At 38.7% G+C, this 25,612-nt stretch overlaps 2 protein-coding genes, 1 long non-coding RNA gene and 1 pseudogene across 4 annotated transcripts; 1 reads left to right on the forward strand and 3 right to left on the reverse strand.

The window, feature by feature from the left end:
• Positions 1 to 4,354: 4,354 nt before the first annotated feature.
• Positions 4,355 to 5,287, reverse strand: LOC148724141 (melanocyte-stimulating hormone receptor-like; annotated as a pseudogene).
• Positions 5,288 to 12,896: 7,609 nt separating this feature from the next.
• On the reverse strand, positions 12,897 to 14,537 carry LOC111322468 (adenosine receptor A3-like). Its single transcript, XM_022925572.2, has one exon. The coding sequence runs from the start codon at positions 13,990 to 13,992 to the stop codon at positions 13,075 to 13,077; it is 918 nt and encodes a 305-aa protein (XP_022781307.2). The 5' UTR covers positions 13,993 to 14,537; the 3' UTR covers positions 12,897 to 13,074.
• Positions 14,538 to 16,225: 1,688 nt separating this feature from the next.
• On the forward strand, positions 16,226 to 24,263 carry LOC148724142 (uncharacterized). 2 transcript variants are annotated; one of them, XR_015991566.1, is made up of 3 exons: positions 16,226 to 16,510; positions 17,763 to 17,947; positions 23,167 to 24,263. It is a non-coding gene; the product is annotated as an uncharacterized LOC148724142 (long non-coding RNA). The 2 variants fall into 2 exon arrangements; XR_015991565.1 differs by lacking the exon at positions 23,167 to 24,263 and having other exon boundaries at positions 16,231 to 16,510; positions 17,763 to 18,607.
• On the reverse strand, positions 23,633 to 24,740 carry LOC111322466 (adenosine receptor A3). Its single transcript, XM_022925570.2, has one exon. It carries the CDS (start codon positions 24,560 to 24,562, stop codon positions 23,633 to 23,635), a length of 930 nt encoding a protein of 309 aa, XP_022781305.2. The 5' UTR covers positions 24,563 to 24,740.
• Positions 24,741 to 25,612: the final 872 nt, after the last annotated feature.

The raw sequence follows: 25,612 nt of genomic DNA on the forward strand, positions 1-25,612 counted from the left end.
TGATAGGTCAGAACCCGCTCAAATTGCTAGAAATCGCAGCCTGAAGAAAACAAAAAACAAATACAAAACCAGGGGGGGCTTCTGACGTGAAAAAGGGCCCATGACATGATCGCATCAATGAATTTCCAGGTCATTATCTAAGTGTTAGAGGCAACACGACATTTTGTTGTCCTTGCAGAGATGTTTTTTCTTATAAAAGGAATTTTGTCATCCCATCATGCTTCCGAAATACACGCCAATGAGAAAGTAAATATCGAAGTCGAAGTTCAGAAAAAAAACCATTACCAAAACACCCAGTCGAGAGAAGCCGAGTCATCAAGACAGCAAGTGTGTAACTCAAGATAAAGAAAATATGACGTTTTGTTGACAATAACTAGTTTTGTGTGTGTTTTATTTTAAACACACATTAAGAAAAATAGCATAATTTTCAAAAACTTTGAGCATAATTCGGAAACATCGGGCACTGCTAGTAGCATGTTATGCTACTTTTACTAGTACAGTCGATATGGGCCTAAAGAGCAATAAGTATTAGAACATTGTACACTGATGCAGTGATGGCGCTGAAACTGTTCAGGGCCACGAAAACTGCCAACATTCCCTCACTTGGTTGATGACTTCCTCCTTCGAAGGAGGAGTTTGTAGATTCATCAGTGGTGTTCGGCATTTCTCTAACAGCAACAGAGAGCTTGCTATCCGAATGAGGGAGATGTTGGCTACTGTTAGGGTTCCTGCTCAACTCCTTTTGATCACTTTGTCTGATCGTCTGGGTGATCCTAATGGTTGTGAGGAGGACAGTTGTCGTATATAGTAGTGACTGGTGTTTCGAGAACTACACGTAGCGGAAGTAATCATTAAAGGAAGGTAAGAGTCTTTATCAGTCGCTTTAATTTCTAGAAGACTTGTTTGTATACACTGATTGCTCAGTTTTGCTTTGATGTTATTGGCTGAGATTCAGTTGAAAAATTATGGGTCGTGTGGATCGGTTCCTTTGTTGCGTAAATATGTCGTGCGTGAGTACGTCGATTTTTATGGCGCAGGTAGGTGACCTTATGGGCTAAGAACATTAACAAACAACCATACAAATTATCTTGAATTCCCCAACAGCCTTGACTAGTTAAGTTTTGGCCTTGTCAGATAATGATGCAAATTTTTTGAACTGATATAGGTAGTCATATTTCTTACGTCTCTAATTAATGCATGGTAATTTCATTTTGAAAGATCCTGTTTCTGCCTTGCAGCTGCATGAAGAATGGATTGTTTTGCAATTTGACTTTTAAATTTAGTAATTACATCGGTGACATTTATCAGTTTTGTAAAATTTGTTCCTATTCAAATTCTCTGTGGAATATCTCGGCCAAAAACATCTTTAAATGAACAAGGAAGCTATGAATGTTTCAGAAAGAAATAATTAGTTTTAACGCATGTGATGTTTTAGCACTCTGCAGTGACAGCAAATATTTCTTTAACACAACATCGAAATGAAAACTAAAGAGTGTTGTTGCCACCTTGATACAGAGATAATCTATTACGGTGACTTACTAGTCTGAATAAAAAAAACTTGGAAACTTGTACTGAAGTCCAGCTCTTTATTCTACAGATCAATTTTTTTTTTCGGATTTTTTTCAAATTATGAGCGCTCGGTTCTGTCTTAATGTAACAACATAAAAGATAATCTTGAAGTTTCCTACAGCTTTGACTTTTTTGGTTTTGGCCTGATTAAATGATGATGCAAGTTAACTTTCATGTGATTAGTAACCAAACTGATAGTGTTTGTGAGCAGACAAATGCGCTAAAAGTTAGGCCCCTTTTTGCTCCACTTCATGGGAAATGAACTCCCTGTTAACACTGTTAAGGACTTGGGCGTATTTTTAGACTCTAATCTAGCCTTTGACGAACGCGTAACCAAAACTGTATCTTCCTCTATGCATCGATTTAGTCAAGTTAATCGTATCAAACATATTTTTAACAAACATACTCCTCTTACGATTATTAACTCTTTAGTTTTTAGATAATTGGTCGAATACCTCCAAGCGCAACATACCGAAATTACAGAGCATACAGAACTTCGCTTGTCGCATTGTTTGTGGTGCGCGCAAATACGACCATGTTAAGCCTCTTCTTAAAGAACTAAACTGGCTCCCAGTGGCAAATAAACTATATCTTCGCGGCGCGATAATGACTTTCAAATGTATGACAGGACAAGCTCCAAAACACCTCTCCTCCCAACTTATCAAACGCGAGGAGGTTAACAGTCATAAGACCAGAAACTGCCAAATGTTGCATATTCCCCTCTTTAAAACTAGTAGTGGTCAAAATACCTTTCATTTTAGATCAGTTGATATTTGGAATAATCTTGGGCACTCTTTTAAGATTTGGGATTCCACACACGTTTTTGAGCATCGCCTAATTAATAAGGTGGAGGCGCGGTGGACTAATATTATGCATTATTATATGGCTGTGTCTCACAAGGACTGGGAACTACCGAATTCACGAATTTGATTGGCTGAAATCAATATTGAAAGCGGTCTAGATTTTCCCATCTAGACCGGCATCTAGACCGGTCTAGAAAAGAAAGGTACAAAGACTAGAAAAAATTTGCACATAAGACACAGCCATATAATAAACATCTTATTAACCGAGCTAGATCGGTCTGTATGGGAGAGTCTTGACCTCGGTCGCTGGTACAGACCTCACTGTGTTCGGTCTGTACTGGCGACCTCGGTCAAGATTCTCCCATACAGACTTCCTGCTCGGTTAATAAGACCTAATTACATATTATATTGTATTGTCATTATTAAATTGTATTGTCATGATATATTGCATTTATTTAGGATATTGTCTTTGAAAAGCCCCATTGGGGAAAGTCAATAAAGTACGTATGTAATACAATTTAATAATGACAATAGACATATTTCCTCCTACCGAAATTAATAGATGGTGCATCAGTCATTTTAAAAGATTCTGTTTCTACCAGCTGAGAAATGCATTATTAGCAATTTGGCTTCCAAATATGGTAAAAACATTGATGACATTTAACAGTTTCGTAAATTTTTGTTCATTCTCTAATTGTGTACCATTGGAAGTTACCTTTGCCTGGTGTAAAGGTATTTTATTCTATACACCGTAAAGTTAAAACATGTACTTACGATCAATAAAGGCAAAAAACGAACAAAGAACTAATTATCGTTTCACCATCAGTTTGAAATTTTCAGCATAGGCTTTCTTTAAGAGAGATGTTATTATGTGATAGAGGTTAGATCTGCATCGATATTTTCCGAAAAATTCACGTTTAAGATATGTGCAGCCTCTTACTGATCAGAAAAAAAGATCGGTGGTGCGTTTAATGGCCACCAATAATGGGCGGGCGTTTCTTTTTTCGTAGAAACATCTTGGCTTGAGCAAAGGGAGTTGATTATGAAAGTTTCAGTAAAGTATAGGAAATAGCTTATAAGCTTTTATTCTTTGTTAAATTTATTCTTCCTATTGAGTTTACATAAACGTTTGCTAAATAGTATTTTGATGTCACATTCTAAGTAATTTGAATATTTTTGCCAAGCGAAAGAAATCCTCCAGACCTATCCCAATGCAAGCGAAAGGTCAAAAAACATGTCAAATGAGTACCTAATAAGATCAGTGTAGTTTACATCTTACTATACATTAAAAAGGGCCCCGATAAAGCTGTGTATCTAGGCTTTTTTATAAATACACTCTTTAAGTCATGAATCCTTTGATCGACTTTAAAAAACATGAATTATCTCCTCGTGGAGTATTCTTTCTTCGAACACTGTCAGATTGCTTCACCGCAGTCGGTTTATATTTATGAGAATAAAGTTTAAACTGCCCGGTTTGAATAAACTCTAACACATTTTAAGCTGGATATTGGTGATTTTTCATTCCTACTGAGAACATAACACGAAATGTTATTAGTATGTCACAACTGGTTCTCCTTTCTAAAACTCGTTGACCTTGCAGCTTTGCTTTATAGCCGGTTGAATAGTAGAGTACAGCGATGTCCACTATAGTCACACTTGTTTACATTAGAAAACAGTTAAATATCTCGGTGTAGGTTCCGTTTTAGCATTTTTCTGTCCTGCTGATTGAAGAAGGGCCTGTGGCTCGTGCCACTCTATGGTGACAGTAAATATTCCTTTTCAACACAACATCAAAATGATCAATTAGGAGGATGTTGTCATTCAACGCAAAGTTACTCTTCACAAACCAGAGCCGGAAAGAAAACTGCCCCCTTAATACAGAGAACCTCTCTTGCGGCGACTCAGTAGTCTAAACATAACTTGTATTTGAATCCAGCTGCTCATTGCAGCTACATTGTTTTGTACGGCATCATGTAAATTTTTCAATCTGGCCCACAACAACAATTTAACAGTCTAATTGTGTCCTTTACTGCTTGTTTCACTTCCCTGATTTTCCAACAGTAAAGAATGGGGTTTAGAGATGAGTTTAAGAAAGGTAAAGACAAGAAAAAGTTAAAAAGATTATCTTCGAAAAAGTCTACCAAATCCTCTAACATCAATAAAACACAAACAGGAGGGTAGCAAGCAAATAATCCAAGCTGTACCCATGCTATGGCGGAAACTGTCTTCTTGTATCGTGCAACATTCAATGCAGTCGGTACAACGCCGCTGGGAGGCTGTTGTTGTTGTTGTTGTTGGTTGTGAACAACGCCCTGTACATCAAGCAGTTGGTGGCGGAGACGGAAATAGATTTTGGCGTAAGAAATGGCCGATATAATAAGAGAAATAAACATCAAAACAGCTTATGCGAGAAGGCAAAAGTTAAATAACTGAATAAAGATACACCCAGCACCAGTTAGAACCCAAAAGGAGATAATTAGCATTCGCACCCGCCTTAACGTAACAACGTGTCTGTATCTCAGACCCAACAACAGCGCGAGAAGTCTGTCCACACAAATTGCGGTTGACGTCAAGAGCGAAACTCCACAAAGTATTAGAGAAGAGTACTCCTGAAATAGATAAAAAAGGTTGATGCTGGAGTTTATTCCTCCTTCAAGAAGCCTCCCTGTAAACAGCGGTTGAATGATCAGTCCAAAACAAAGATCAGTGACCGCCAAACATCGAAACAAAAGTTTTGTTGGAGGATGAATCGAAGTCACTTAGTGAAGAGCGGTAAGGATTAGAATATTGCCCAGTATGGCAGTGATGGAGAGGAAAATGTTAAAGGATGCTAAGGCCACATACGTCGCCACAGGTAACGTTGGATAACTGACTTCAAATGAGGAGTTTGTATGTTTATCAGCAGTGTTCAGCATTTCTCCAAAAGCAACAGAGAATTTGTTATCAGAAAGGGAGACTGTTGGCTACTCTAACTGTTCCTGCTTGACTGCTTTTGATCGCTTTGTCCGATCGTCCGGTTGAGAGTAGTTCTAACGAGGACTGTTGTCAGCAGAGAAGTAAAAAATGCTGTTAAAACTGCCGCGGAAGCAGTCATTAGAGGAAAGTGAAGAGTCTTCGTCAATCGATATTTATAAAACTTGTTTTTGTACACTGATTGGTCAGTTTTGCTTTGATGCTCTTGGTTGTGAGATTAAAAAATGTTTGGTCTTGTTTATCGGCTCCTTTGTTTAAAGATGTGTCGCAAGTGAATACGTCTTTTTGCAAATTTTCTTTCAAGTGAAATGGGCATTCATAATTTTATGTCCGTAATGAATGGCTAGTGGTTTCAATTTAAAAGATCCTGTTCCTACCAGCTGCATGAATAATTGATTATTTTGCAACTTGACTTTTCTGTACTAGTTCATGATCGCCTCCTTAATGGATTGTATATCAACTTTTTTGAGTTGCTGTCAGGACGAGCCTCTGTAGACATCGACAAGAGACGTTTGTGTTATTTGACTTTGAATTAAAGCCGCTACACATGACGATGTAAGCCATGCTGTTTTATTGTCGGATAAAACGCTCCGTTTCATGCGTTTTTGTGTGTGTGTGTGTGTGTGTGTGTGTGTGTGTGTGTGTGTCTGTGTCTTTGGGAGGATTCTTAATTGTTGTATTATTATTTGAACCAACTGTCATGAACTTGTGAAGGGATCGCCAGAATTTGCGCAAATTTCCAATCGATCGAAAAATCAAACTTTGTCACTTTTTATTCTTGGGAAAACTAGGGGAAAAAAAACTCTCTGAAAGTTAGTCACTATTACTAATCAAGCTAAAACACAGCTAGAAAAAGGGAAACAGCTTCAGTTTTCGCATTGCAAACAAAAGAGGAAGAGATACAAATTTATTTAGATGCACAGTGCCATTAGCCTGGGAACAATGTTTATGATTTAGTCTGCTTTTTCACGGTGAAGAAGTATAAAAGAAATTACTTTGATTTCATCAGGAGGAAATTCACGCCTAACAGCTTCGGTAGCGATAGAAAAATTTAGCTTCTTACTTAACATTCTAGCATTTTCATAATTGTGTGATGGCAATTCAGTATCTCATAGGGTCATAAGGGGGATTGGATGTAAATCACAACTTAATGCTGTGAAATGCGGCATCCCACAGGGATCTCTGCTGGGCCCAAGACTTTTCTCCTTTTATGTAAATGACTTGCCTGATAAGATTAGAGAAGGGGAAATAGATATGTATGCAGACGACACAACATTATTTTACATAGGCCCTCAGTCGATGTAGTGTGTGATGCACTAAACCGTATATTGGGGGATGTATATAACTGGTGCAGAAATAATAAGTTAACTATTCATAGTGGGAAATCGGAGGTCATGGTACTCAATAGAAACAGCTTTTGTGGCCCCCTGAAACCAGTTATACAAGATCCTAAGTAATGTTAATTCAAGTGTCTGCTTGGGGCTAGTAATTGACTCTAAATTATCATGGCAGCCCCAGATCACCGCTGTCTGTAAGAGCTTTAGTCGCAAAGTCAAATATCTAAAGCGATTGAGGGTCCTTCTTAAGAAAGTACTGGAGGCCATTTACTTTAGAGGCATTGTCCCTGGTGTTACTAATGGTATGCTAGTCTGGGGAACTTGTCCCCCCCCCCCCCTTGCTATATGACATTGAACTGATCCACTTAAGAGCAGCTAAGATCATACACGGTCTTGCATAAGTTAACCTGGAAACTTTGAAACGCATTCACTGGCAGCCCTTAACTAATTTTCACAAACTAAAGTTAATCTCATTCATGTACTCAGCTTATCACGGTTTAATACCTAAACTAATACGTGATTTATTCCACAAAACTGAGCAGCGACCCTATAATCTAAGAGGAAGAGATGGATTTAAGATACCAAAGTACAATTACTCCATAGGAAGAACAACCTTATCCTATAGAGGGCCTACGGTGGAATATCCTACCTGAATCATTTAAACTTTCTGTTAGCTACGCAAGATTTAAGAACAACATAAAAAAAGATAAGACACTACTAGATAAATTAAGTTTCGCGAAGGAATCATGCCTGATTACAAACAAGGACGATGACTTTTATTATTTCTGAACAATTTATTCAATTTATTTAATTTAATTTATCTATTTATCCTTTCAGTTACTGATAATAGATTACAATGGACATAATAATTTTTACATACTCTTAATTTCTTATATATCTCACACCTGTATTTATCCTAGTTAATGCGATTAGACCTTAATGTTTTAAATAGGCAGGTCCACATCAGCCATTGGCTGACTTTTACCAACCTGCATTAACAAATAAACTATGTATGTATGTAGGTAAGCTGTAATTATGTACCCTGTCCAAATAAAGTGCATACTTATTTCGTCGCTTACTTACAACCTCCCCAGCTGAGCGCAGTGTTATGGAGACCGAATAAATGGTTCGTTTGCGCTCTTTTGGCTACTTCTGACAAACGGATATTAAATCGATGAACAATGACTGATCCGGGGAGAAAAAGGGGCTTATTAATCCACTGGATGACGCAAACCGTATAAATGATTTCTAGTTTTATTCGATCTATTAAGGAAAACGTTGCATAATATTAGATAGGGCTAACTACAGGGCAAACTACAACATAAGCGAACTACAATGATTAGTCACACATCATCGACCACTTACTTCTGTGACGATATCCTGCAGATTATTCCTAATCACTCGTAAACACGGGGTGGCAGTTCAATTGGGCATCCGGTTGGCAAAATCATATCAAACGCCGGTCAGCGAGAGAACAATTTAGCACGGAACGATTCCTTCTAAAAATTAACTTTGAACACGTTGCGCGATCTTACGAAGATACTAATCCCAAGTGTATAATGAACTAAATGAAAATGGAAATTAATTTTCAATCAATTATGACTCATATCTAATTATATATTTTTCTCAACGAAAAAAAGACAAAGATCAATTTTTGCAATTCGATTTTTTACATAGCGGCGACATTTGTCAGATTTGTTAAACCTCTTTCGTAACACAGTGAACTGAATTGGCCATTTTCGACTTACAAACTTCATTTTTTACTTTGAAATGAGCCTAAAAGTAAATTATTTTACCTGCAAATGAGATTTATTTGTATGATAAAAAAATTAATGTTAAGTTTTTTATCAAAGGCCGAGTACCTGGCGTCGTTTAAATACAGAGGCTTAGGTCATCTTAGCAATGGTTTGTTTCCTGAGTTGCAGCAAAAAAATTGTAACACAAAGACACCTCCATTTAGGACTCTTCTGGCGTCGTAATTTGATCTAAAATACTCAAAATTAGCACAATACTAATCGTCAAGAACGTCAAGTTTTAGCTTGCGATCTTTTCTGTCCGCGGTTTCAGAAAAGTCAGTTATTGACGATCTACCGCCTCCAAGTTATATAATCTTTTACCACCGTTTTTTGAGCCTGCGAGCAGGCTCTGGTGTTTGGGTTTTGCCTCAGGCCCCTTTTCTGGTCACAGCCACTTATAACAACATTAGCAGCCGCTTATGAAGTCATTGAAACCCAGATTTCTCGTCAATTCCGGAAATTTATTTTGTTTTTCTTTATGATGAAGTAATTTTAAATCTACCTACTTTTCAAAAATCCAAATTTTAGGCTGAGCAAAGCTTTTTCCACAACCTGGCGAAATGGTCGGGAGTTCTATCTCAGATTGCTATCTATACCGTATATTTTTGTTTTCAACCCGGATGGACCTTACGATGGAGCAAGTGTAGCTGGTAAATATTGAGTGGTACCGACCACATGTACATGTTCATGTGCTGAAGACACTCATTTGCGTTGGGCACTGTCTAGCAGCCTTTACATTCAAGAATTTATTGATCGATTTGCTCATTTGAGATTTCATCATTCATACATGTATAAGTATACAAAGCTTTTGTACATCAGTTGATCTTCCCTTTTACCCCCATGAGTGACCAAAACAGAATTTCTCCTTATAATTTCAATACAATCTGAAGCAGGCGAGCGACGAGAATAGTAGTATACCCCGTCTCTTTCGCAACTCCCGCGGAGTCTGGGTCCGAGCGAGAGTATTTTTAATTATTTTTTAATTATTACTCTCGCTCGGACCCAGGCTCCGCGGGAGTTGAGAAAGAGACGGGGTATACTACTGAGAATAAAGAAAATTATCCATCTACTAACTTCCCCAAACTAACATCATAAGAATTGTCAGTGGGAGATAGGAAGGAGAGTTACGAATGAGATCTTGGGAGTGAGAAGGTTAAGGTGGCTGGTACCAGCTTTCATCATTTTGATGGTTTGTAACTTTGAAAGAATACAACAAAAATACTGACCAAGGCCAGTTGAACACTATAGGGTTGAATTATATAATCATTAGTTATTCAAAAATAGGTGTCATTTCGTCACTAGCAGTTTCCATGGCAACGCTTTCAAAGGCTTATTTAGACGCATTTTTTAGCTTGTGGCTTAAATAATTAAAAAACTAACCCGGTGACCCCGTGTTTTTTTTTCAGTGATTGCTTTTAACACTTGAAAAGGCAAATGTACAAAGATTTTTAAAAAATTCTACGGTGCGGAATTTCAGAAAATCTAGAAAAAAGGCAATTTTCACACATCGCAAATTTCCTTCTGTAGAATGTTCTATTTTTTTTTCTGATGATTCCTTTCGACGTTATTTTCATATTGGAGCGATAAAAAGAAGGGGTCACCGGACTTGTTTTCATGCAATAGCTTTCGTGAGTTTACCAATTTCCACGCGCGTTCTAGCGCATTTGAAAATCTGGATTCTATAAGATCGACATTTGCTCATGATCTGTTATAGCTACCGCTGACAATTGCGTGTGCTCGCGCGAGCGCTTACGATCTGGGGTTTTACACACGTAAATTCGCCTTTACTGCCAAGAAATCATTAAACAGCTGTCAAAGACAGCCTCCCGGGCTCATCTTAAAAATCCTACACACGACTTCTGGCTACATCATATTATTTTCCTTGAAGTTTCAAAGTCTTCTTTCACTTAAGGTAGATTATCCTTCACTTGAGTTGTTCTTTTTTTGCCGTCGCAAGATTTCAAATCGGTTGAATATTTCTTTTAGATATGAAGTGAAGCAACCTTTACTTCTCCGAAAATCGTCTTCTTTTTCTTAGTTTCTTCCTCCTGCATTCATAGCGGCCACTCAACACATCAAATACACGCTCTTAAGTAAACTTCTCACAAAAGTAGAAAAATTCCACGCACCGCCATCTTTGTTTTAAATTTTCATCTTTTGATCTCACTCTTCTTACGCTCGTTTCTCTCGCGCGCGTCACGCAAGAGTGACCTGTTCCCCGCGCGAGGAAACTGGTACGAGCCACCTTAAGTGTAGTGAAAGGGAGCAAGATCATTGCAGGGCTCCCACGCGCGCGAGGCGCGCGTGGGGCAGAGCCCCATACCCATGGAATATGGTCAACCTCTTTTAGTTTGGTTGTCACGTGACTGACCGAGCGTACGTACGTACGTACGTGCCTTCAGATTGCACGGGTAGGGTAGGGGAGACTATCAAAACGAAGGGAGGGGTGTCTCATGCGAGTCTTGGCAAATGCACATCTTTAATGTTATCATTAATATTACGAACTTGGGAGCTCCGCTTTTAGGTTTGGCTAAATCTATAAATTAGTTTATCTATAGTCTCCTTGGCAGCCGGTTTTATAGGTCTTGTCACGTAATGCTCAGCAGTTGGGAAATAATTCTAACACAGAGATTAGTGACCGCCAGACAGCGAAACAACATTTTGGTTGGAAGATGAATTGAAGTCACCTTTTGGAAAGCAGAGTAGAACATTGCCCAGCGTGTTCAAGGCTGGGAAAATTGCAAACATCTCCAAACGTGAGAACTATTTTCGAATGAGCAGTTTCTTTCTTTTTATCCAGTTTTTTTTTTTCACATTACTCTACCAGCAGCAGAACGCTTTTTATTTGAGAGGAAAATAATGAACGCTACCATAAGAGTCGCAGCGTGCGAAAGCAAGACAACTTTGTGAATGAACCGTGTGCAATTACAATTGACCAAACAGATTTTCTACTGCACATCATGGATCATGGTTGGTCGTGCAATTTACAATCATTCTTTCATTGGTCGCTGAATTAATTTTCTAACAGGGTGAGGTGAATAAATGGAGAGTGGTCGACTGGCAACGTCTGTGTAATTTGACTTTGAAATAAAGCAAATCCATCAGTCAGTTTCATTGCTGAAACTTTTCCAGCTGGCGAACATTTGAAGAAAGGCTGGCATATGGTTGTTTCGATTTTCATTGCTCACAAAGTAACAAGAATTCCCCATGCAAACATAACAAGAAAACGTCGAAAACACTTTTTATCGGTTTTTCAAAACACGTTTGAAGTGACATTTTCTAAAAAGACCTCCTTTCTACGACTTTTATATTAAGTTTTTAATCTGGTTTGTCGATAAAGTGTATTGACCGTAAAGTCAAACTATGTATTACGATCATGAAAAGACAAAACGCGAACAGTCCTATTTATCGTTTTCACCATCAATATAAACTTTTCAGCATGGAATTTTCTTTAGGAGAGATGTTATCATAAGATACAGATGATCTGCCTGGATGTGTGTCAGTCATTTCTTGTTCAAGCTGTGTGCGGCTTCCTAATGATGAGACGAAAAGATTTGTTGTTCCTTTTTTGTATCCATAGAAAACTAAAAATATTGTGCGATGAGGAGGGAGTTATTATAGAGTTTGGCAAAGGACAGGAAAAACAGCTTGTGAAGTGTCAATCTTTGCTAAATTGATAAAGTTAACGTAAAGATATTGTGGCAAGACATTATTCATGCATGTCACTTTTCAAGTTTGAACACTTTTACGAAGCGAAAAAATCCCCTAGACCATCACGAGAAAGAAGAAATATCAGAGGGTTGTCATTTTCTAGAGCACAACCGGTTCTCCTTTCGAAAACTAGTCGGCATTGCAGCTTTGCTCAGTAGCCGGTCAATGCATCGGTGTATTAGAAGTAGAATTAGAAAACAGTTACCTGGAAACGTCTTGACGTAGGTTCATTTTTGACATTTTTCTACCCACCCCCCCTCCCGACGTAAAGGAACTCTTTGCCGGTAGACCAGAAGAATTACAAATGCCACCTTGATAGAGAGATCCTCGATTCCTTTGTCGGAATGTAAACTGTATTCAATTCTGGCCGTTTTTTCCCACAGAGTTTTACATTGTTTTGTACGATATAAATGTTCAATTTGGCTAACAACAACAGTATCCATGCTATGGCGGAAACTATTTTCTTGTATCGTGCAATATTCAATGCAGTCGGTGCAACGCAGGTTAGATCTGCTTGAACATTTTCCAATAATTTCGCGTTCAAGCTGTGCGTAGGTTCTTATTGACGGGAAAAAAAAGATCGGTGGTGCTTTTAATGGCCACCACGATGGACGGCCGTTTCCTTTTTCGCGGAAACATCTTGACATGAACAAAGGAAGTTAACTATGAAAATTTCAGAAAAGTATTGGAAATAGCTGATGATGTGTCATTCTTTATTAAATTTATTCTTCTTATTGAGTTTACATAAACATTTGGTAAATGGTATTTTTAATGCCACCTGCTAAGTAACTTGTCATGAATATTTTTGCTGAGGGAAAAAATCCTCCAGACCATACCTTTTACATTGTTTTGTACGATATAAATGTTCAATTTGACTAACAACAACTATCTAATTATATCCTTTACTGCTTTTTTCACCTCTCTGATTTTCCAGCAGTAAAGAATGGGGTTCAGAGATGAGTTTAAGTAAAGTAAAGATAAGGAAATGTTTAGAAGAATAAGTTCAGAAAACGCGTCAAGATATGCATACGATAATAACAATAAGGTAACACAAAATGGAGAGTAGCAAGCAAATAATCCAAGCTGTACCCATGCTATGGCTGAAACTGTTTTCTTGTATCGTGCTAAATTCAATGCAGTCGGTACAACACCACAGGGAGGCTGTTGTTGCTCTTGGTGGTGATGGCCTTGTACATAAAGCAGTTGTTGGCGGAGACGGAAATAGATCTTGGCGAAAGAGACGGTTGAGATGATAAGAGAAATAAGCATTAAAACAATATATACAAAAAAAGACAAATCACCAAAAATAGTACAGCCAACTAAAGCACCAACTAAAAACCAACAGAAGATAATTAGCGCTCGCACCCGCCTTAATGTAACAACGTGTCTGTATCTCAGACCCAGCAACAGCGCGAGAAGTCTGTCCACACTTATTGCGGTTGATGTCAAGAGCGAGACTCCACAAAGTATTAGAGAGGAGACGGGCCATATTGTAAAAATAACATCTGGAATGGTGATGCCGGAGTTTGTTATTCCTTCGTCGATAAGGTTCACTGTAAACAGCGGTTGTGAAAGGAGTCCAACACAAAGATCGGTGACCGCCAAACATCGAAACAAAAGTTTCGTTGGAGGATGAATCGAAGTCACTTTGTGAAGAGCAATAAGGATTAGCACATTGCCCAGTGTCGTGGTGATGGCGAAGAAAATGTTGAAGGATAGAAACGCCGCATTGGTCCCCACAAGTGACTCCAGATAACTGACTTCAAATGAGGAGTTTGCATCATCATCAGTGGTGTTCAGCATTTCTCTAACAGCAACAGAGAGCTTGCTATCAGTGAGGGAGGTGTTGGTTACAGTCAAGGTTCCTGCTCCACTCCCTCTGATCACTTTGTCTGATCGCCTGGGTGAGAACAGTTCTGAGAAGGACAGTTGTCGGTATAGTAGTGAGGAAAGCGAAGTGTCTTTATCAGTCGCTTTCTGGAAGACTTGTTTCTGTACACTGATTGGTCAGTTTTGCTTTGATGTTATTGGCTGTGAGATTAAGAAATGGTTGGTCGTGTGGATCGGTTCCTTTGTTGCGTAAATATGTCGTGCGCGAGTACGTCGATTTTATGGTGCAGTTTGGCGTCCTTCTGAGCTGCGCACGCTGACAAATGACGATAAAAATTATATTTAATTCCCCAACAGCCTTGATTAGTTAAGTTTCGGCCTGGTCAGATGATGATGCAAATATTCTTTAACTGATATGAGTAGTCATATTTCTTATATCCGTAATCATTATTCAGCAAGAAGTAACTGATTTTAACGTTTAGCAGGTGGTGTTTTAGCACTCTGCAGTGACAGAAAATATTGCTTTAAAGGAGCACTCTTATGAAACCTCCCTGTAATTTGGAAACCCGAAAAATCCAAATGTTTTTATAGTCTGAAATTTCAGCCGTCTCTTCTCTTTACCCCAAAGGGGGAGTGGGAGAGAGACGTCTGAATTCCGGGCGTTATGATGTCGTCTAGTGACGTTACTTACTTATTTGGATATGGTAAGTAGTTTTTGATTGGTTTGAATTAGATAACCTTTTCTTATCGGTTAAAGGCGCCAAGGATGATTTCAAGAGGTGTAAACATTGGCGGCGGACACGCGGGACGATTTTAAAGCAATATTCGAGACAAGTTTGCAGAGTGTTTTACCGCGTTTTAGCTTAACAGAGTTGAAGAATAAACAGAAGAAAGCTTTGTTTTATCTTCTTTTTGGAAAGGATTCCAAATCTGTCAGTTGATGTAAATGGTGTCAAGAAGCAAATTTGCAATTTGAATCCCAACGAAGCATGTGGCCAGGACAATCTGTCACCTCGTATACTGAAGTTATCAGCTAATGAATTGTCTCCTGTACTTACCTTTCTTTTTCAACAAAGTTACGATTTCTGCAGGCTACCTGATGACTGGTCAAAGGCCTTGGTTACACCAGTATATAAGAAGGGCGGCAACCAAGATCCAAAAAATTACAGACCCATTTCTTTGACTTGCATATGTTGCAAGATTATGGAGCGCATAGTACTTAGCCACGTCCACAAGCACCTGTCCACAAATAACATCCTTTGTAAACACCAACATGGCCTCAGGTCCAGACTGTCTTGTGAAACACAACTGCTCTCAGCCATTCACGAATGGGCCTCCATTCTCAACATTTTAAGGGTCAAGCTGATGTTATCCAACTCGATCTCAGCAAGGCCTTCGACAAGGTATCTCATCCAAAGCTCTTGCATAAGTTAAGTCAGTATGGTATTCAAGGCCAAACCTTATTATGGATAAAGGGTTTCTTAAGCAACCGCTCCCAAAGTGTTAGTGTAAACGGCGTACACTCTACCTCATGCAAGGTTTTTTCAGGTGTGCCACAAGGGTCTGTCTTAGGCCCCACGCTTTTCTTGATGTACATAAATGACATCGTGGGTGACATCAAGTCAAATATTAGACTCTTTGCTGACGACACCATTATGTACCGACAGATTGTATCGCCTGCGGATCATCTTATCCTTCAACAAGGCCTTGACAGACTAACTTCATGGGCCTGTCTTTGGCAGATGGAGTTTAATGTTAAGAAATGCTACCACATTTCCTTGACCAACAAGCGAACCGTTTTGGCGCACAGTTATTCTCCGTTTATACGAACTGTTCGGGTATGGAATAAACTGTCAACTCAAACAGTCCAAGCTGAGAACATTACTTCTTTCAAATCATTAGCTATAAGGGACATTCAGAACATGAAGAACCCGAACCACCTGAAAAGATTTTTAACTATTTACATTTATTGTTTCTTTTAGACTTCACGTATTTATCGTAGATTATTAGCACTACTAATTAGTTATTCTATATCTCCCAGCGTTAGCCCAGCTATTTGGCAGTATAAGTTCCAAGGATGTTTTTGTCAATCTTCCCACGGGCTTTGGCAGAAGTCTAATTTATCAACTGTCACCTCTGGTTGCGGAAGAGATGTCGACAAGGCATCAGAGAGCTTTAGATTCGAGTGCGAGTGCGAGTACGAGTACGAGTTTTAACCGCGCGAGATCTGGCACTAGTATCTCGTACTCGTAGTCGTGCTGACGAAAATTGTAACTTGAGATTCTGCACAAATGTATCGATCCGAGTGCGAGGGTTTTACTCTAACAATCTCGCCATGTTTAGCCAAAAAAACTATCCTATTGGCATCCGTTTACCTCCTTTGCGATTTATGAAATCCCAACGATGAGAAGGCAACATCCTTACAAGCAGTATGAAAGGATTGACGATGTTTTGACGCCATTTCTCCTGAAGAGTTTGCAGCCGAGCTCAGGTTTGTCATCACAGGCTTGCCTCTCCTTCTTCGGGCATTAGCAATTCCAGAAATGTTTACTTGTGCCAATGGCACGGTATGTTCAGGAACGAAAGGACTGTTGATTTTATTGAAACTTTTTTCTTACCCATGTCGTCTCTCGGATATGATTCCTCGCTTTGTTCAGTGCCCGAGCTGAGCTTAATCTTAAACGAGGTGATCAGCTTTATTTACACAAACCATGGATACTTGCTCAGAGATCTCGATCAACCCTGGCTGAGTAGCCAACATCTGGAAGACTTTGCTCTTGCTGTCCATGGAAAGGGAACAGCTCTTGAGAATTGCTAGGGGTTTGTAGACTTGACAGTTCGCCCAATTAGTCGCCTAGGAGAGAACCAGGGTGTACCTAGTGGGCACAAAAGGGTACATGCCCTAAAGTTTCAATCATTTGTTGAACCAAATGGTTTAATAGCCAATTTGTATGGACTAGTTGGTAAGCTAATACGACTATTTTCATCGTTCTGCTGTAATGCCTCCCCTTATTTAAGCCCCCAAATTTGAAACTGAATTGAAGTATCACCACCATAAATCCTCGAATGAGCACCCCTTCGAATAAGTGCCTCTCCTATCGACCAAAAATTTAAAATAAGTACCCCCCTCATATAAGTGCCCCCTCCCCTCATTTTGTGGATTAGTAGTGAGACAGCAAAGGATGCATGGTTTTCATCGTGTAGTATTAGAGTTGTACATTGCACTAATGGTGAGTTTAACTCTAGGATCAGTTTTTTAGGTCAATAAATAGTTATTTTGTTTATGTGTAGATGATGTATTAAAAAAGTGGTCATGTCAGGCCACCATTTGGGAAAAAGTAAATAAGTGCCCCTCTCAATTAAGTTCCCCCTTGAATAAGCGCCCCCATTTTCTCATAAATTTGAATTAAGCTCCCTGGGCACTAATTGATTTGAGGATCTACGGTATCTACACCTAGAGGAGTGGGCTGGAAAGATCAAATCTATCAGGAAACATTTTTGGTAGTCAGCCCCTTGGTAAGAGCTTCATTATATGTAGCCTACCCTTGAATCCTTACACAAATATCTATAACCCAGCCCCTACTCAATCAAAGTGGCTATTAACCAATTAACTTGGAAAATTGAAAAAAAAAAAAATTCAATCACAGTCTGTAACTCAACAGTTACCTGCAGCTACAAGAGTGTTATAACACTAGCTACTGATATAAATCCAAGTATGTTTACTCTATAAATTTTCATTTCAGAGGGTAAAAGGCATCATGCTGGTATGTTAAGAATGTCTGGTCTCCTTCATAACCTTCAGCAGCATTCATTTGATACCAGTGGGCAACCACTGTGCATATATGGTGACCTCGCCTATCCACTCAGAATTCATCTTCAAGGATGAAGTAAAGTCAGGGAAGCTGTGGAGTGGGTGTTTAGCAACATAGTAAGATACTTTGCTTTCCTAGATTTTAAGAAAAACTTAAAGATTGGATTAAGTCCAGTAGATGTAATGTAATCAGTGTGTGCTCTGCTTCAGAATGCATGTACCTTCTTATATGGATCAACTACAAGCACCTATTTTGATGTTCAACCTCCTACAATAGATGATTATTTTCAGGTTTAAAGCTCTTGATTTGCTACATCATAGTTAGTACCAACTATGGCTACATTTAAGCAATGCAATTTGGCAAAGTGATGAGAAGATAAAAGAGAATAATTGAACCAAATTATAATTGTAATTATATTTTCTGCTTGTAAATTTCTATGTTTAGTTAGCTATGAAAGGAGCAATTGATGAATATGGGATGTGGATCCTGGCCATCAGTTTTTTTTCCTTAATGGAGAATTTTCAAATCTAAATTAATTTACTTGAGAAAATCAAAATTGTAAATATGTATAATTTTTAATTTCAAAACAGCTGAACTGACTTTGTAATAATAATACAGTACATTTATATGATACAACTAAAAAAGATGTAAAAATAATGTATTCAGATATTTTGCCATACAAAATCTTCCTTAGTTTTCATTTCATAAATATAATGGTATTGATATGACAATAATTAATGAGAAGCTAATAAAATGTTTCAGTGTTCAAGGTTTTATCATAGTGTTCGGCGATTTTCGTCCAAGATATACCTCTCTCTTTTGAATCTGGTCAGTACTTGTGAGGCTCTTCAACCACTACTTCTCTGCGAAGCATACTTTCGTGTTTCCTTTCTAAATAAATAGTTCTCGTTTCGCTATTGAAGAAAGTCGGGAAAGTGTCAACCACATCACAACAATTCACTGTTTATATCTCTCATGCATGGTTAAAATTCAAAGGGTGAAAGTGCTTTTTGAGGCCCTCATTTTTCAATTTCAATTTATTCGACTGGCGTTATGTTATTTACGTGTGTAGACCTCAGAATTTCGTGAAAATAGGTCGACCAAAAAGTATCAAAAACGAATGAAATCAGGGTTTGTAATAACATTCAATTCGATAAAACCTCTGCATACGGCGTTAAGTTTGCTTTTGCTGACTTAGAAAAAGACTAGGGTAAGTTTAAAATACAAAATACTCACCTTTCGAAACTCGTTCTCTGGAGGACGACTTCTGGTCAAAATCTCTTTGTCGACGAGCGGCGGACGACGAGTTTCCGCTTCCGTGACAGTGTCACGGAGAGCTACGCATGCGCTATGTGAGCACGCTAGTAAACTCGTACTCGTACTCGAATCCAAAGCTCTCTATTATTAGAATAGCATTTAATTTATTCAAAATGCCTAAATTAGTAAGTGACGTCACCGGACGAAATTATAACGCTCGGAATTCAGACGTCTCTCTCCCGCGCCCCCCTTGCATGGGGTAAAGGAAAGAGACGGCTGAAATTCAGACTAATGTTTTTACATAAAAATGTGAAATGTTCACTAGTTAATCGTCTCTGAATTTTTTTCCGAATTGTCACACGGGAAGATCGTCAAATTCGCGATTTTCTTTTGACCCGCCATTAGTTTACGTAATCAATTGCCAGATTCAAGAAGACTGGGGCGAGTTTCGAGCGTAACGTAGATGACTCGTTTGACACGCAAGAGAGTGGTCTTCCATATTCAAAACAGTATTTTGATCGTATATATTGCTTTTATAACACTAAGACTAAGACTATATATTTCACTAAATTTCACGAGGTTTCCCTATAAATATAAAATGACGCCAACAGTGTTTTGAGTTATCTACGTCACAGTGGGAGCGACCGCTGACCAAAGATAAGCTGGCCGTGATTTCGAAAATTAATGGCGGGACGGTTTTCAAATCGTAATTTCTCGCCCTAGATTTGACTTTTAACTAAAATCCTTATTGAAAAGGTTTTATTAATCGCTAAAAATTCATATTATAATGAAATAAATGAATTTTTCGGGTTTTCAAATCATAGGGAAGTTTCATAAGAGTGCTCCTTTGACACAACATTAAAACGAAAACTAAGAGAACGTTGTCGCCACCTTGATGCAGAGACCCTCTATTACGGTGACTCGGTAGACTGAATAGAAAACTTGTACTGAAGTCCAGCTCTTCATTCTACAGAGTTTTGCACTGTATTGTACAACACATGTAGATAGATCAAAAGATCGACAAAGACCTCACTGCCAGCAATCAAAACTGCGTCAAGAATACGATCAACCAACTCATAACCAAACAAGAATTGCCGGCCACAGCAAAGAATCTCATCATAACCACTCCTAGAACTTCTCGTATTTACTTTTTACCTAAAATTCACAAACCTAACAACCCGGGTCGGCCCATTGTCTCGGCTTGCAGTTGCCCTACCGAACTTATCTCCAGCTATCTAGACAAAATTATGGCTCCCATCGTCAAAACTTTACCATCATATATTAAAGACAGCCAACACGCTCTTCAAATTTTTCGAGACTTTAATTTCCTTGGCCAAAACAAACTTCTTTTCACCATGGACATTACGTCTCTTTACACTGTCATTCCTAATGGCGAAGGCCTTCTGGCCCTTAAACATTTTTTTGATCAACGTACTGTTAAGGAACCTAAATCTGAAACACTACTACGCTTAGCCGAACTAGTGCTCACACTCAATTGTTTTTCATTCGGAAACAACTTCTTCAAACAAACCAATGGTGTAGCCATGGGCACCAAAATGGGACCTAGCTATGCGAATCTTTTTGTAGGTTTTGTCGAACATCAATTTTTCAGCCAATACAACGGGTCCAAACCGGAACTCTACGGTCGCTACATCGACGACTGTATCGGCGCTACCTCCTCTACCAGAGAGGAGCTCACTCAATTCATAACTGCAGTCAATTCTTTTCACCCGGCTCTGAAATATACTTGGGAAATTTCTGACAATTCTTTATCCTTTTTAGACGTCAAAGTTTCAATTGAAGGTAACGGTTTATGCACTAGTGTGTATTACAAACCTACAGACTCGCATAATTACTTGTTATATTCGTCTTCTCATCCATCTCACGTTAAGAATTCCATTCCTTTTTCTCAGTTTCTAAGACTTCGTCGTTTATTTAGTAATGGCTCTGATTTTCACCACAAATCAGAGTCAATGTGCCAGTTCTTCGATAAACGTGGTTACCCTGTTTCCGTCGTTCAAGCGGGTTACCACCGCGCTCAACTTATTGATCGACATTCAGCACTACAAACGTCGCATAAGGAAGATTCCGACCGCATTCCATTCACTCTCACGTTTCACCCTCACAACCACTCAGTTAAATCCATCATTCTTAAAAACTTCAAATTACTTCAAAACGATCCAGAGACAAGCACTATCTTTTCGCTGCCTCCGCTCATTTCATTTAAACGCGACAAAAACTTAGGCAATTTTTTGGTCAGAAGTTCTTTTCAGACTAATGAGCAACCAGGCACTTTTAAATGCGCTCGTGCACGATGCAAAACGTGTCCTTTCATTCACAACACTGATAAAATATCGGGACCTAAACGATCCATTAAGATCACCGATCACTTCACGTGCACCTCCGCTAATGTAATCTATTGCATAACTTGCACTTCTTGCAAAAAGATATACATCGGCGAAACAGGCAGAAGACTAGGTGACCGATTCCGAGAACACCTTCGAGACGTGGAAAGGAATGACAAGGACACATCGAAACCAGTCGCTAGACATTTTAATTTACCTAATCATTCGAAGCAACATATGGCAATCTGCGGTCTTTCCTTGCACTTAGGTGGCACGGAAAGCCGTAAAAATCTTGAACAAAAGCTCATCTTTCAAACCGGCAGTCTAAATCCCACAGGGATCAATGAACGCTTTTCATTCCACTAATTTATTCATGTTTTTCTCGTTGCCATGCACCCACCAATAACGTAGCTCCATTTTCTGCCTTTAAAAGCCCACGCAACCCACAATTCCTCTATTCGCTCCGACGAAGGGCTAACGCTCGAAACGTCAGCTTTTGTAATCATTACGGTGGCCAATTTACCATTTCAACTTTGTTGATATATCCAAATTATTTCGTTACTCCCACCGACGCAGCCCCAAACAGTTTCTTTCGAAACTATCCGCCTTTATTCACATGTAGATAGGTTCAGTTCGGCACATAAAAACAGTTTAACTACCTAACTGTATCCTTAACTACTCGTTTCATTTTCCTTCTTTTCCAGCAGTAAAGATGAGTTTAAGAAAATTAACATCATTAAAACTTTCTTAAGTACCAACTGGAAGAAAAATATCAAAGATTTTTCTTAAATATTCCAGTATAATGGAAAGATAGCAGACAAATAGTCCGAGCTGTACCCATCCAACGATGGAAACTGTGTTCTTGTAACGTGCTATGTCTAATTCAGTTGGCACAAAGCTGCTAAGTGCCGAATGTTCTGGGAAAATATTGCCTCGAACAAGCTGCATTTAGTGGCGAAGACGAGCATAGATCTTGGCGTAAGAAAAGACTGGAAGGAATAGAAAAAATATGGAGGATAAACGGCTGAAATGATACTAACAATTGCCGCAAAGTAAATAGCAGATAGAAAGGCCAATTAATTAATGCAAAAGGTGTTAACCAGAGGCAAATTAATTATGAACGCTCACTTCTATCTTAGTGTAACAACATAAAAGATAATCTTGAATTTTCCTTCAGCTTTGAATTTTCTGGTTTTGGCCTGATTAAATGATGATTCAAGTTTTCTTTCATGTGATTTGTTAGTAGTCATATTTCCTCTTACCGAAATTAATAGATGGTGCATCAGTCATTTTAAAAGATCCTGTTTCTACCAGCTGAGGGGTGAATCATTAGCAATTTGGCTTCCAAATATATATAGTAAAAACATCGATGACAATTAACAGTTTCGTAAATTTTTGTTCGTTCTCCAATTGTTTACCATTGGAAGTTACCCTTACCTGGTGTGAAGGTATTTTATTCTATATACCGTAAAGTCAAGACAGTATGAATTTACGATCAACAAAGTAAATTAAACACGTCAAAAGAACTAATTATCGTTTCCACCATCAGTTTGAAATTTTCAGCATAGCATTTTCGTTCAGAGAGATGTTATTATATGATACAGGTTAGATCTGCATCGATATTTCCAATGATTTCACGTTCAAGCTGTGTGCAGTTTCTTACTGATCAGAAAAAAAGATCGGTGGTGCTTTTAATGGCCAGCAATAATGGACCGCCGTTTCTTTTTTCGTAGAAACATGTACATGAAGCAGTTGTTGGTGGAGACGGAAATAGATCTTGGCGTAAAAGATGGTTGAGATGATAAGAGAAATAAACATCAAAACTATATATCCAAAATAAGAAAAATCACCAAAACACCCAACTAAAGCACCAGCTAGACCCCAAAAGGAGGGAGTTAGCGCTCGCACCCGCCTTAATGTCGCCATGGCAACCTTTCTGTACCTCAGACCCAGCAATCCGGCGCTAGAATTCTGTCCACACTTAATGCGGTTGATGTCAGGAGCGAGATTCCACAAAGTATTAGGGAGGAGTACTCTTGAAACAGATAACTTCCCGATGAAAGGGTTCGATGCTGTAGTTTATTGTTCCTTCAAGAAGCCTCCATAGAGAAGGGCCATATTAAATCAACACATTGAATCAGTGGCGATGCTTGAGTTTACATTGTTTTTATTTTACATTGTTTTGTACGACACAAATGTTCAATTTGGCTCACAATGACAGTTTAACTGTCTAACTGTGTCCTTTACTGCTTGTTTCACTTCCCTGATTTTCCAGCAGTATAGAATGGGGTTCAAAGATGAGTTTAAGTACAGTAAAGAAAGGCAAAAGGTTAAAAAACGACCTCCGAAAGAGTCTCCCAAACACAGTGAGATCAAAAAAACACAAACAGGAGGGTAGCAAGCAAATAATCCAAGCTGTATCCATGCTATGGCGGAAACTGTTTTCTTGTATCGTGCTACATTTAATGGAATCGATACAACGCCGCTGGGAGGCTGTTGTTGTTGTTGTTGCTCGTGAACAAGGCCCTGTACATGAAGCAGTTGGTGGCGGAGACGGAAATAAATTTTGGCGTAAGAAATGGCCGAGACAATAAGTGAAATAAACGTCAAAACGGTATATGCGAGAAAGGAAATATTAAACAACTGAATGAAGATGCACCAAGCGAAAGCACCAGTTAGAACCCAAAAGGAGATAATTAGCGCTCGCACCCGCCTTAACGTAACAACGTGTCTGTATCTCAAACCCAAAAACAGCGCAAGAAGTCTGTCCACACTAATTGCGGTTGATGTCAAGAGCGAGACTCCACAAAGTATTAGAGAGGAGTACTGCTGAAAAAAAAGTTTGTTGCTGGAGTTTACTGTTCCTTCAAGAAGCACCACTGTAAACAGCGGTTGAATGATCAGTCCAACACAAAGATCAGTGACCGCCAAACATCGAAACAAAAGTTTTGTTGAAGGATGAATCGAAGTCACTTTGTGAAGAGCAACAAGGATTAGAATATTTCCCAGTGTAGCGGAGAAGGAGAGGAAAATGTTTAAGGATGCAAACACCGCATACGTCGCTACAAGTGACACCGGATGACTGACTTTAGATGAGAAATTTCTCTGTTCATCAGTGGTGTTCAGCATTTCTCCAAAAGCAACAGAGAATTTGTTATCAGAAAGGGAGATATTGGCTACTCTAACTGTTCCTGCTTGACTGCTTTTGATCGCTTAGTCTGTTCGTCTGGTTGAGATTAGTTCTGAGGAGGACTGTTGTTGATAGAGAAGTAAAAGATGCTGTTAAAACTACTGCGGAAGCAGTTATTAAAGAAGGTGAAGAGTCTTTGTCAATCGATATTTATAAAACTTGTTTTTGTACACTGATTGGTCAGTTTCACTTTATGCTATTGGCTGTGAGATTAAAAAATGTTTGGTCGTGTTGATCGGCTCTTTTCTTGTGTAGATAGGTCGCACGTTAATACGTTGATTTGCTAATTTTCTATTAAGTGAGACGAGCATCTATAATTTTATGTCCATAATGATGGATAGTGGTTTCAATTTGAAAGATCATCCTGTTTCTACCAGCTGCATGAGGGATGGATTGCTTTGCAGTGTAACTTTTCTTCGCTATTTTTGGCCTCCTTAATGGATGATACATTAACTATTTGCAGTAGCCGTCGTGATAAGCTTCTGAAGACATCAACAAATGACCTTTGTATGATTTGACTTTGAATTGAAGCCGCTGCATTTGACGATCATGTAAGCGGTGCTGCTTGTTTGCTGGATAAAATGCTTCGTCTCATGCATTTTTTAAGGGGAGGGTTTTTAATTGATACACTAGTATTTGAACCAAACTGCCACGAACTTGTAAAGGGATCGCTGGAATTTTTGCGAATTCCCAATCGAATAAAAAAACGAAATTTGTCATTTTTGTCAAACTTTAAATTCTTGGGTAAACAAGACGAAAAACAATTTCTCTGAAAGATATTCACTTTTACTAAACAAGCTAAAACACCGCTAAAAATGGCAAACAGCTATAGTGTTCACATTGCAAACAAAATAGAAAGAAATTCAAATTTACTTTTAAATGCAAAATGCTGTTAGCGGCCTGTGCCGAGGACAATACTTATGATTTAGTTCGCTTTTCCACTGTAAAGAAATTTAAAAGAAATCACCCTGCATCTTATTAGGAGGAAA

Source organism: Stylophora pistillata, chromosome 9 (genome assembly GCF_964205215.1).
Source record: "Stylophora pistillata chromosome 9, jaStyPist1.2, whole genome shotgun sequence".
In the NCBI taxonomy this organism is placed as follows: Eukaryota; Metazoa; Cnidaria; class Anthozoa; order Scleractinia; family Pocilloporidae; genus Stylophora; species Stylophora pistillata.